The sequence below is a fragment of the Helianthus annuus genome, chromosome 6, assembly GCF_002127325.2.
Source record: "Helianthus annuus cultivar XRQ/B chromosome 6, HanXRQr2.0-SUNRISE, whole genome shotgun sequence".
Taxonomy (NCBI): domain Eukaryota; kingdom Viridiplantae; phylum Streptophyta; class Magnoliopsida; order Asterales; family Asteraceae; genus Helianthus; species Helianthus annuus.
Window position 1 is genome coordinate 134,606,177 of NC_035438.2, and position 13,502 is coordinate 134,619,678.

Genomic DNA, 13,502 nt, shown 5'->3' on the forward strand with positions numbered 1-13,502 from the left:
CCCTGGCCCCTAGGATATTCATTAACCTATTAATTCTCAACAAAGATATATAAAATATAACTCTATGTAAAGTTTGCCCATTGAATATGTCAAAAATAAATTAATCAACTCTTGATTTGTAGGGTTTTGCAATACCAAGAACCTCCAGGAAACGTTCTTTGGATGTCTCGTCCAGGTTGATCATTACATATGACATGCGAACTTTTAGAACATCTCCTTTAAATCATATCGTTGTACATGTAGTCAAGTTGCTGTGTGCTGATTTTTTCTTGTCTAATGATTGTAGTGGTCAGAAATGTTGCCTTTGTTGTTCCTGTGACATGCTTATGTGGAAATCATTTACAAGTATTACAAGAACATGTAAAACACTAACAGGTGAGATTCGTTCCTGTGCAAGGTAATTATCGTAATTTGAATTTCACTCTGCTGTAATCTGAGACCATATTGTTAACAAATGCTGCGAGGACATGTGTTTGTTTTGTTTTAGTTCAGTGAGTGACTTATGTATAATGGATGTCTCATGGTGTAAAATTTAGTTGATTGAGTGCAGTGTCAGTTTGAGTGACAAAATAAGAAACGTAACTCACTTTGTAAGTATCCACTTGTTTTCCTTTATCTCTAGCTGATCACAAGCTTTGTATTTTTAAGAAAACCAGCAATTAAAAAAAGTTAAGATTCCTTCAACTCAAAAATACATCCAAGTTAAATTTCATTCAACTGGAACAATTCTCTATTTACATGTATCTATAAAGTGTTCCTAATTGTTAGCTGTTTACAAAACTGCGGTTATAAAGACAAACGTATACATGTCAGAACGCTCTCAAACGAGAAGCAAGATCCGTGAATACGTCTTCACTACATGGAATTGTGAGCGCGCCCATTGGGTGGTTGTACCCAAACTCTTCCTCCGCCTGATGCAGTAAGTCCTGAAACAAAGGTTCGCTTAATAGTGATACCGGGACCACGTGCCGCTTCTTCTCTTGTTCCCCAACATAAATTGCAAAATAGCCTTTTGGGATGTCCGTATATGTTGGAGTTCCGCTTCCATTAGATAATGACCGCCTCAGAATTTTTTTTGCTTGAATGATACGAGGCATACGGATGGCCATATTTTCAAGATAGTGTGAGTCTGTTTCACTTGTAAATGTTTGTTATGGAAATCAAATCAAAGTATTGCTTCTGGTTGGGTGATATTGTAGATAATTTTCTAGGAAGATGTGGGTGTATTGTGCATGTTGAATGATATATATATATATATATATATATATATATATATATATATATATATATATATATATATATATATATATATATAGGACAAAGATCCGTTAGGAACCACCCCTTATTGCGAGAACCGCGAGAACCAGTGTGAACACAAACAGTAATTCCTAAAAAAATCTAAAAAACACCCAAAAAATTTTTTTTTTATTTTTTTACTATTTTTTTTGAAAAAATCGCTATATTTTGTTAATAAAAAAAATAAAAAAAAATTTCAAAAAAAAAAAAAAAAAATTCGAGTAACAGTTATCCATGCACATGTGCATATGTGTCGTTTCTTTGTCAAATTCCGTAATTCATTACAAATAATAGTCAATTGCATTTTCATTTACACTACTACGTGTAATACACTATCTTTTACATTACCAATGCTAGAAATGCACATGTGCATCTATATGTATCAACAGGAAATAAGGTGTTTTGGTACACTACTTTCTCTTTCATCTATCATTCCATCCATAATACACAAGCATGCACATGTGCATTTCTGTCATTTCTTTGACAAATTCCGTAATTCATTACATATATTAGACAATTGCACTTTCATTTACACTACCATATGTAATACACTACTTTTTACATTACCAATATTAGAAATGCACATGTGCATTATATGTATCAACATGAAATAAGGTGTTTTGGTACACCACTTTGAATACACTTTCCCTTTCATCTATCATACCATCCATAATACAATACCATTACCTCCTACCATCCATAATACAATACCATTACCTCCTACCATCCATAATACAATACCATTAACAATATTTTCACTTTATTACATGTATGTAAACACCATTTATACCATCCAATCAACATATTACATAAAAAATTGACAACTATAACCAAACCATCAACCACTAGATATAACTAACCAAAAAACATGTATATGGGTCTACTTCTCCATTTAAAATCACAAACTTTTTGTACCAAAACACGTTATATCATGGTTATACCTAATTATGCACATGTGCATTTTGAATATTGGTAATGTAAAAAGTAGTGTATTACTAATGGTATTGTAAATTAAAGTGCAATTGTCTATTCCTGATAATGTATTACCGAATTTGTTGAAGTAATAATACATATGCACATGTGCATGGATAACTGTTACTCGAAAAAAAAAAGTTTTTTTTTTTTTTTTTTTTTTTATGGAACGAAATATAGCGATTTTTGGTTAAAAATATTAAAAAAAAAATAAAAAAAAATTTTTGAGTGCTTTTTTGATTTTTTTTAGATTTTATTTTGTGTTCACATTGGTTCTCGCGGTTCTCGCAATAAGGGTGGTTCTCGCATTGTGACAACTCGAACTTTAGACTTGCTTTGATGTAACGTTTGTGCACGATATGTGATTTTATAAACCCGAATGATTAATTGATTTCATGATACATGTTATGTTATATGCATTATGTGTGTATGTATGTCGTATGTTTGTGAACCGACCACACAAAGCCCTTTGGGCCACTCCTTGTTCTCGGGTCCATTAGACAACCGAGTGGGCTCGGCCCACTCCCCATTCGCAACACAAAACCGGAACAAGGGGCTTGTTTCACCATTTTTGCAAATCACAAACACACACAAACCCTAGAAGCTTTGCTCTCTCTCTCTCTCGGCTTGTTGAGGAACCGACGGCACAAGGCCATCCGACCACCCTCTTGTTCGGATCACATCTCGTTACTTGTAATCGGTTAGTATATTATCTATGATTATGTGTTTTATGCTTAGGTGATGCCATGATAAATCGGATTGTATGATTTAGTATTCGGTTGGTATGAGTTATTTGATTGTGCTCTTGTTAATCGGTTTCTGTGAATGATGATCATGTTTTCATACGAAATAGGTTGCATGAGTGATTTGTTAATTGGTCCGGATTGATGTTTGTAATCGGCTGAGATGATTCTGTTTGTACATGCGAATTAGGGTGCATGCTAGGATGGTGTTATGATTAGGATTCGGTTTAGTGTTGGTTGATAATCCGATTATTGATTTGATACGGTTATGAATTTGCTAAATGATGAAGGTTTGAAGACATTATGAATATGATTGAATGTTGTACAATCCTTGTTTGATCTGATTTCCGAAACTGCCTAAGTGTTTGCTGAAATCACGGAGTTTAATTGACTAGAATTATGGAAACCAGTTACACAGCCAGTTGCGACTCAGATTGCGGGTCGAAACCTCCCCGTCTCGACTCGAAACCACAAACAGCACCAGCCGAAACCACGGTTGCGAGTCCCGTTGCGACTCGTAACCAGACCATGATGAACCGAGATCTCCATTGCGACTCGCAACCAGCTGTTGCGACTCGTAATCTCCGGTTGCGACTCGAGATCTCCGTTGCGACTCGAGACCACCCTTTACACGCACACTGTTGGGCCTTCACTGTCACGGGCCCAATCTATTGAGCCCAACGATTTGAATTGTGGACTGTTTATTAATGGACTTGTATGTGTTTGCTATTTGGGCCGATTGAGAATCTGGATTGTTTTGTTATTGGGCTGCTTATGTCATTGGGCCGGGTATGAATGGACTTAGAACAATTGGATCCTCACATGCTATGTCTTATCTGTTTACGTGCGTACATGTTTGCCATGACTATACGTGATTACTATATACGTGCTATATACGAACCTGACTCGTATAATAACCATGATAGGACGTGAGTGATCATTTACTTGCTACTTGTACTTTCTGTGTATCTGCCGAGCAAACCAAGGTGAGTTCACACAGCCAAGGCATGGGATTCCCGGGTTGGGAATTGGGTTGGATATGTTGGATATGGAATGATTACTCGTACTTACGCATATACCAGACTATAGACCATCGTCCTCAGGTTAGTCAGGACACGTTACGTAAAGCCTACGTAACCCAGTATATTTGCCATATGTCTCCCGGGTCGGGAGGACACGTTACGTAAAGCCTACGTAACCCAATACCATTCACTGGCTTCCAGGTCGGAAGGCCACGCTGCGTAAAGCCTACGTAGCCCCCACGCGTACCACTGTCCTCGGGGAAGGGCACGTCACGTAAAGCCTACGTGACCCTGTACGTTTTCCTGTTCTCGGTAAAGAAGAACACATGGTCGGAAGTTAGTCTAGTAAGTACCGTTAATGAGAAGCCCTCATTAACCAGGATGAACATGGGAAGCCCCCACCTTTATTACACACTAGTATGGGAAGCCCCCACTAGCTATACTTATGCATTACACAATGAACTTACTTTCTGTGAACTCGCTCAACTAGTTTGTTGATTATTTGCTGCATGCCTTGCAGGACCTTAGGTATACTTGGAGCTTGCACAGGGAAGAGCAGGTCGTTGTGGGCAGATGGATCGTAATGATGTTGAACTCATAACTCGTAAAACTATTTGGATTTACTTTACTATGCTTCCGCTACTTAAAACAGTGTTTGGTTTTTGAAACATCAATCATGTCATGGTGACTTATATTAACTACTTCTATTATTAATTGTTATGGTTTGATATGATTGATGGCTTGATCCTGGTCAGTCACGCTCCCGAGCGGTGGTATTCCGCGGGTGGATTTTGGGGGTGTGACAGATTGGTATCAGAGCCATTGGTTATAGAGAACTTGGTTTTAATATGGGAAAACGTTTTATTAAAACCGGACTATAACCAGTACAGTGCTCTCAACGATCCACAACGACGCTTCGCTCCACGTGCAAGACTCGACATCCTAGGTAATAAGGGTTATGTTATGTTTATTGCCTGTTTGCTAGAACTGCTTAGAACTTTGCTCGCATTACGCTTAGATACACATGCTTTGATTTCATGAGAACACCTATATGCCTACGCTTTTCTGTCATCGCCCTACTCGCGAACCATTCTTATGTATGCTACTTGTTACTATGAAGATCAATGGCCGCACGAATTAACATGACTCAAGCCCAGCTAGAGGCTCTCATTGCTGCGGCAGTTGCAGCCGCCCAAGCAGGTCAACCCGCTCAGCAGCAGCCTGGGTGCACCTTCAAGAACTTCATGGAATGTCGTCCTAGCTCGTTTAGTGGCACAGAGGGAGCAGTTGGACTCCTCCACTGGTTTGAAAAGCTCGAGTCGGTTTTCGAAATGTGCGAATGCCCTGAGGCTCGCAGGGTGAAGTTCGCCACTGGCACACTTGAAGGGATTGCGCTCACTTGGTGGAACGCACAAGTGCAGATCTTAGGGTTGGCAGCTGCTAACGCCACCCCATGGAACGACTTTAAGGAACTCATCAAGCGTGAGTATTGCACGCGGGAAGACATACACAAGCTGGAAGATGAGCTTTATAACTTGAAAATGGTTGGATCGGAAATCGAAGCGTATACCAAACGGTCCAATGAGCTGGCCGTTCTGTGTCCAACTATGGTGGACCCTCCATACAAGCGCATTGAGTTGTATCTCAAGGGATTGGCGCCAGAAATTCAGAGCCACGTGACGTCGGCTAACCTCGAAAACATTCAGGAAATACAGCGTCTCGCTCACCGTATCACCGATCAGGCAGTGGAACAGAATAGATTGCCCAAGCGTGTTAATGTTATTGCTAACGTCACCACCTCAGTTACTCCTGCTACATCTGGTGACAGTAAAAGAAAATGGGATGGGGATTCCAGCAAAGGTTCAGCGACCGTTCAGCCACAAGCTCAGCAACAGAAAATCGACCACTATCAGAGTCCCAGTCAGCAATCCTCGGGTGGTCACAGACAGAGGAGGTATCAGGGTAGTCAACCCAGGTGCCACAGCTGCAACAGGCATCACCACGGCCCATGTAACAAGGGTCGCTGTCAAAGGTGCCTTAAGATGGGTCACGAGGCCAAAGACTGTAGGAGTCCACGGCCTGCGAATCAGAATCAGCAGCTTCAGCAACCAGCTCCACAGAACCAGCAGCAGCAACAGCAGCCACAGCGTGGAAACCGGGGGTGTTTCCAGTGTGGGGCTGAAGGTCACTTCAAACGCGATTGCCCTCAGTTGAACCAGAACCGCAACAACAATAACAACCAGGGCAACGGGAACAACAACGGTGGAAACAACAACAACAACGGCAATGAAGCTCGTGGTCGTGCTTTTGTGCTAGGTCGAGGTGACGCAGTGAACGATCCCAACGTTGTTATGGGTAAGTTTCTCCTTGACAATATTTACGTTACTGTTTTATTTGATTCGGGTGCGGATACAAGCTATATGTCTGTGAAAATGTGTCAACTGCTAAAACGTGCACCAACACTTTTACCCACCAAACATGTAGTAGAGTTAGCTAACGGTAAAAGTCTAGAAGCCACGCACGTAGTTCAGGGTTGTAATCTTATCCTTGCTGGTCAAGCCTTCTCTATTGATCTCATTCCCATAGTTTTGGGTAGCTTCGACGTCGTGATTGGGATGGATTGGTTATCCCAACACCAGGCAGAAATCTTATGCAGCGAAAAGGTTATTCGCATTCCTCGTTCGGGTCAGGAACCTCTAGAAGTGCAGGGTGACAAGAGTGGTGCTGTGGTTGGCATCATCTCTTTCTTGAAGGCTCAGAAGTGCTTACGAAAAGGTCACGCAGCCATTCTGGCTCTCGTTACAGACGCATCAGCAAAGGAAAAGAAATTGGAGGATATTCCAATTGTACGTGATTACCCTCAGGTGTTTCCTGAAGACTTACCTGGCTTACCGCCTCATCGTCAGGTCGAATTTCAGATCGAGCTCACTCCGGGAGCAGCACCCATAGCCCGCGCACCATATCGTCTAGCTCCATCGGAATTGGAGGAATTGTCAAAGCAACTGCAAGAACTCTTGGAAAAGGGTTTCATACGACCAAGCTCTTCGCCTTGGGGAGCTCCAGTGCTTTTCGTGAAGAAGAAAGACGGTACGTTCAGGATGTGCATCGACTACCGTGAACTCAACAAGGTGACGGTGAAGAACCGTTATCCTCTTCCACGCATAGACGACTTATTCGACCAGTTGCAAGGGTCGTGCTACTATTCGAAGATAGACTTAAGGTCGGGATACCATCAGCTGAGAGTCCGGGATGAGGACGTCTCCAAGACAGCCTTCAGAACTCGTTACGGTCACTACGAGTTTCTCGTCATGCCATTTGGGTTAACTAACGCGCCTGCTGTATTTATGGATCTTATGAACAGGGTGTGCAAACCCTATCTCGACAAGTTCGTCATTGTGTTCATCGACGACATCCTGATTTACTCCAAGAGTCAGGAGGAGCACGAGCAGCATCTTCGCCTGATTTTGGAACTCCTTCGGAAGGAACAGCTGTACGCTAAGTTTTCTAAATGCGACTTCTGGCTTCGTGAAGTCCACTTCTTAGGCCACGTGGTGAACAAGGATGGGATCCATGTCGATCCATCCAAGGTAGACTCGATCAGAAACTGGCCTGCACCGCGTACGCCAACAGAAATACGCCAATTCTTGGGTCTGGCAGGTTACTACAGACGGTTTATTAGAGACTTTTCGAAGATTGCTCAGCCGCTCACACTACTGACACAGAAGGGTGTCACCTACCGTTGGGGCAACACGCAGGAAACTGCTTTTCAGTATCTAAAGGATAGGCTTTGCAGTGCACCTATTCTTTCATTACCAGAGGGCACAGATGACTTCGTAGTATATTGTGACGCGTCAATACAGGGTCTGGGATGCGTATTGATGCAGCGGGATAAAGTGATTGCCTACGCCTCTCGTCAACTCAAGGTTCATGAACGGAACTACACGACGCACGATTTAGAGCTGGGAGCTGTGGTTTTCGCGCTTAAGATATGGCGACACTACCTGTACGGTACCAGGTGCACGATTTACACCGATCACAGGAGTCTCGAGCATATCCTTAAGCAGAAGGATTTGAATATGCGTCAACGACGATGGGTCGAGTTACTTAACGACTACGAATGCGCTATCAAGTATCATCCAGGCAAAGCCAATGTTGTGGCTGATGCCCTTAGTCGAAAAGACACTTTGCCACGGCGCGTGCGAGCGCTACAGCTTACGATTCAGTCTAGCCTTCCTGCTCAGATACGAGCTGTTCAGACAGAAGCACTGAAGCCCGAAAACGTCAAGGCTGAAGCCTTACGCGGCTCACGACAACAAATGGAACAGAAGGAAGACGGCGCCTATTACGTAACGGGCCGGATTTGGGTCCCACTTTATGGCGGTTTACGCGAACTTGTTATGGATGAAGCTCACAAGTCTCGCTACTCGGTACATCCAGGGTCGGATAAAATGTACCACGACATCAGCACTACTTATTGGTGGCCTAGTATGAAGGCCCACATTGCTACGTACGTTGGAAAGTGCTTGACCTGTGCGAGAGTCAAGGTCGAATATCAGAAACCAGCTGGCCTACTTCAACAGCCTAAGATACCGCAATGGAAATGGGAAGAAATTTCCATGGATTTCGTTACGGGTTTACCTAGATCCCAGCGTGGGAACGATACAATATGGGTCATAGTTGATCGACTCACCAAGTCTGCACACTTCCTGCCGATTAAGGAAACGGATAAGTTCTCCACTCTCGCAGACGTATATCTTAAAGAAGTTGTCTCGAGGCACGGGGTGCCCACATCTATCATTTCGGATCGCGATGCACGATTCACGTCAGAACATTGGCAAGCAATGCATAAATCTTTCGGCTCAAGGTTAGACATGAGCACAGCATATCATCCTCAGACGGATGGGCAGTCTGAGCGTACGATCCAAACACTTGAAGACATGCTTCGGGCATGCGTTATCGATTTCGGCAACGGCTGGGAAAAGCACCTCCCTTTGGTGGAGTTTTCTTACAATAACAGTTACCATACCAGCATTCAAGCCGCTCCATTCGAGGCATTGTACGGGCGTAAATGCCGGTCACCTCTCTGTTGGGCAGAGGTGGGGGATAGTCAGATCACGGGTCCAGAAATTGTAGTGGACGCCACAGAAAAGATTGCACAGATACGACAACGCATGGCGGCAGCACGCGACCGTCAGAAAGCCTACGCGGACAAGCGTAGAAAGCCATTGGAATTTGAGGTCGGGGACCGGGTTTTATTGAAAGTCTCACCCTGGAAGGGTGTGGTTCGTTTTGGCAAACGGGGTAAACTGAATCCGCGGTACGTCGGACCATTCGAAATCATAGAAAAGATTGGCAAGGTAGCCTACAAGTTGAAACTACCAGCTGAACTCGGGGCAGTTCACAATGTCTTTCATGTATCGAACTTAAAGAAGTGCCTATCAGACGAAACACTCATCATTCCTTTTAAGGAACTCACTATCGACGAGCGGTTGCAGTTCGTCGAGGAACCAGTTGAAATCACGGACCGGGATGTGAAGGTCCTCAAACACAAGAGAATCCCTCTTGTCCGAGTTCGTTGGAACTCCACACGTGGCCCAGAGTACACCTGGGAACGCGAAGACAGGATGACAGAAAAGTACCCCCAGTTATTCGGGAACCAGGCAACCACTACTGAGGCTGAAGCTACTACTTCGGAATTTCGGGACGAAATTCCAGATCAACGGGGGGAGGATGTGACACCCCAGGAAAATCAGTGAACAGTACAGTTTACCTAGCTTCCTCAGTGAGTGCATACCAAATTTCGGGACGAAATTTCCAATTAGTTGGGGATAATGTGACAACTCGAACTTTAGACTTGCTTTGATGTAACGTTTGTGCACGATATGTGATTTTATAAACCCGAATGATTAATTGATTTCATGATACATGTTATGTTATATGCATTATGTGTGTATGTATGTCGTATGTTTGTGAACCGACCACACAAAGCCCTTTGGGCCACTCCTTGTTCTCGGGTCCATTAGACAACCGAGTGGGCTCGGCCCACTCCCCATTCGCAACACAAAACCGGAACAAGGGGCTTGTTTCACCATTTTTGCAAATCACAAACACACACAAACCCTAGAAGCTTTGCTCTCTCTCTCTCTCTCGGCTTGTTGAGGAACCGACGGCACAAGGCCATCCGACCACCCTCTTGTTCGGATCACATCTCGTTACTTGTAATCGGTTAGTATATTATCTATGATTATGTGTTTTATGCTTAGGTGATGCCATGATAAATCGGATTGTATGATTTAGTATTCGGTTGGTATGAGTTATTTGATTGTGCTCTTGTTAATCGGTTTCTGTGAATGATGATCATGTTTTCATACGAAATAGGTTGCATGAGTGATTTGTTAATTGGTCCGGATTGATGTTTGTAATCGGCTGAGATGATTCTGTTTGTACATGCGAATTAGGGTGCATGCTAGGATGGTGTTATGATTAGGATTCGGTTTAGTGTTGGTTGATAATCCGATTATTGATTTGATACGGTTATGAATTTGCTAAATGATGAAGGTTTGAAGACATTATGAATATGATTGAATGTTGTACAATCCTTGTTTGATCTGATTTCCGAAACTGCCTAAGTGTTTGCTGAAATCACGGAGTTTAATTGACTAGAATTATGGAAACCAGTTACACAGCCAGTTGCGACTCAGATTGCGGGTCGAAACCTCCCCGTCTCGACTCGAAACCACAAACAGCACCAGCCGAAACCACGGTTGCGAGTCCCGTTGCGACTCGTAACCAGACCATGATGAACCGAGATCTCCATTGCGACTCGCAACCAGCTGTTGCGACTCGTAATCTCCGGTTGCGACTCGAGATCTCCGTTGCGACTCGAGACCACCCTTTACACGCACACTGTTGGGCCTTCACTGTCACGGGCCCAATCTATTGAGCCCAACGATTTGAATTGTGGACTGTTTATTAATGGACTTGTATGTGTTTGCTATTTGGGCCGATTGAGAATCTGGATTGTTTTGTTATTGGGCTGCTTATGTCATTGGGCCGGGTATGAATGGACTTAGAACAATTGGATCCTCACATGCTATGTCTTATCTGTTTACGTGCGTACATGTTTGCCATGACTATACGTGATTACTATATACGTGCTATATACGAACCTGACTCGTATAATAACCATGATAGGACGTGAGTGATCATTTACTTGCTACTTGTACTTTCTGTGTATCTGCCGAGCAAACCAAGGTGAGTTCACACAGCCAAGGCATGGGATTCCCAGGTTGGGAATTGGGTTGGATATGTTGGATATGGAATGATTACTCGTACTTACGCATATACCAGACTATAGACCATCGTCCTCAGGTTAGTCAGGACACGTTACGTAAAGCCTACGTAACCCAGTATATTTGCCATATGTCTCCCGGGTCGGGAGGACACGTTACGTAAAGCCTACGTAACCCAATACCATTCACTGGCTTCCAGGTCGGAAGGCCACGCTGCGTAAAGCCTACGTAGCCCCCACGCGTACCACTGTCCTCGGGGAAGGGCACGTCACGTAAAGCCTACGTGACCCTGTACGTTTTCCTGTTCTCGGTAAAGAAGAACACATGGTCGGAAGTTAGTCTAGTAAGTACCGTTAATGAGAAGCCCTCATTAACCAGGATGAACATGGGAAGCCCCCACCTTTATTACACACTAGTATGGGAAGCCCCCACTAGCTATACTTATGCATTACACAATGAACTTACTTTCTGTGAACTCGCTCAACTAGTTTGTTGATTATTTGCTGCATGCCTTGCAGGACCTTAGGTATACTTGGAGCTTGCACAGGGAAGAGCAGGTCGTTGTGGGCAGATGGATCGTAATGATGTTGAACTCATAACTCGTAAAACTATTTGGATTTACTTTACTATGCTTCCGCTACTTAAAACAGTGTTTGGTTTTTGAAACATCAATCATGTCATGGTGACTTATATTAACTACTTCTATTATTAATTGTTATGGTTTGATATGATTGATGGCTTGATCCTGGTCAGTCACGCTCCCGAGCGGTGGTATTCCGCGGGTGGATTTTGGGGGTGTGACACGCATGAACCTTACCCTATATATATATATATATATATATATATATATATATATATATATATATATAGGGGAATGCTAAAATGAGAACCACCTCGAGTTGTAAGAACCGTGAGAACTACATCGTAGGGGGCGCGGTGGACCAAATTTTTTTTTCATATACGTAGATGCATGTATATAAACACCATTTGTAAAAAAAAATTCAAAAAAAAAAATGTCGTGTGTGTAGTTTTGAGCGTCACAAGTTTGTGTTTACGGGACCCGTAAATCTGGTCGGAAAATTTACGGGTCCCCTAAACACAAACTTGTGTTGCTCAAAACTACACCCACGACATTTTTTTTTTGAATTTTTTTTTACAAATGTTGTTTTTATACATGCATCTACGTTTCTGAAAAAAAAAATTTGGTCCACCAAGGCCCGGATCAAAAAGTTCTCGCGGTTCTTACAACTCGAGGTGGTTCTTATTTTAGGGTGATCCTATATATATATATATATATATATATATATATATATATATATATATATATATGTAGCAAGAAGATATAATGAGGTACATAATAGACAGGGGCACATGGACGAGAAAACAAACCCACATGGTCTTGTATCTTGAAAATTAAATTATAAAGAATTTGTGGACATCGATTTTCAGTCACAATCCAAACAGGAGATCAACATGAATAATTATACGGCCTTGAGTACAATAAGTAGTGAAGAAGGCTGTAGGTCCGGCTAGGGGAGGATCTAGTCGCCTAATCCTTGTTGTCAAACACACCTGGTTGTGCGGAATTCAACCGGAGATGCAAACCGAGATACAGATAAGGAAACACAATATACTAAACACGAAGATTCAATGATTAACACCCTTGTATTAATACTTGAAAAACAGTTACAGCACAATGTTTACAAATTCTCTTTGTAAACTCTCTCTAGTTCTCTCACACTTGTGTCCTCTCTCTTGTTTTTTGTTGCTTCTGTCTTCAGCCTATTTATAGCCACAGCAATTACCAAACAAGAGTGGACCCGGCGAAACAGGATGAGCTCGAAGAAACAGGAAGGCAGACGACGAAACAAGATCATGGTCGATGAAACAGATTTGTTTCGTCGACAATATTTCTGTTCCGCCGACTTGGGCTTTTGCCCAAAACATTGAGGCCCAAGTCTTGTTTCGCCGACCTTGTTTCAGCCCAAGGACAAGGTTCAAAGTCCTTTGTTGTTTCGGCCCATATTTTGTTGTTGTGCACGACGGAGGAATGTCGTGACTTGATCCGAGTCACGTCGAGCCGAGTTGCATCCACAAATCATTTATCAACAAACTCCCCCTTAGACGCTACTCGTGAGATTCGTCTTCCATGTCTTCTATGTCGGAGGATCTTCAAA

The 13,502-nt window shown here is 42.8% G+C and overlaps 1 protein-coding gene across 1 annotated transcript; it reads right to left on the reverse strand.

Annotated features, from left to right (window-relative positions):
- Positions 1 to 756: 756 nt before the first annotated feature.
- LOC118479479 (auxin-responsive protein SAUR21-like) lies at positions 757 to 1,195 on the reverse strand. The gene has a single exon (XM_035974019.1). It carries the CDS (start codon positions 1,107 to 1,109, stop codon positions 810 to 812), a length of 300 nt encoding a protein of 99 aa, XP_035829912.1. The 5' UTR covers positions 1,110 to 1,195; the 3' UTR covers positions 757 to 809.
- Positions 1,196 to 13,502: the final 12,307 nt, after the last annotated feature.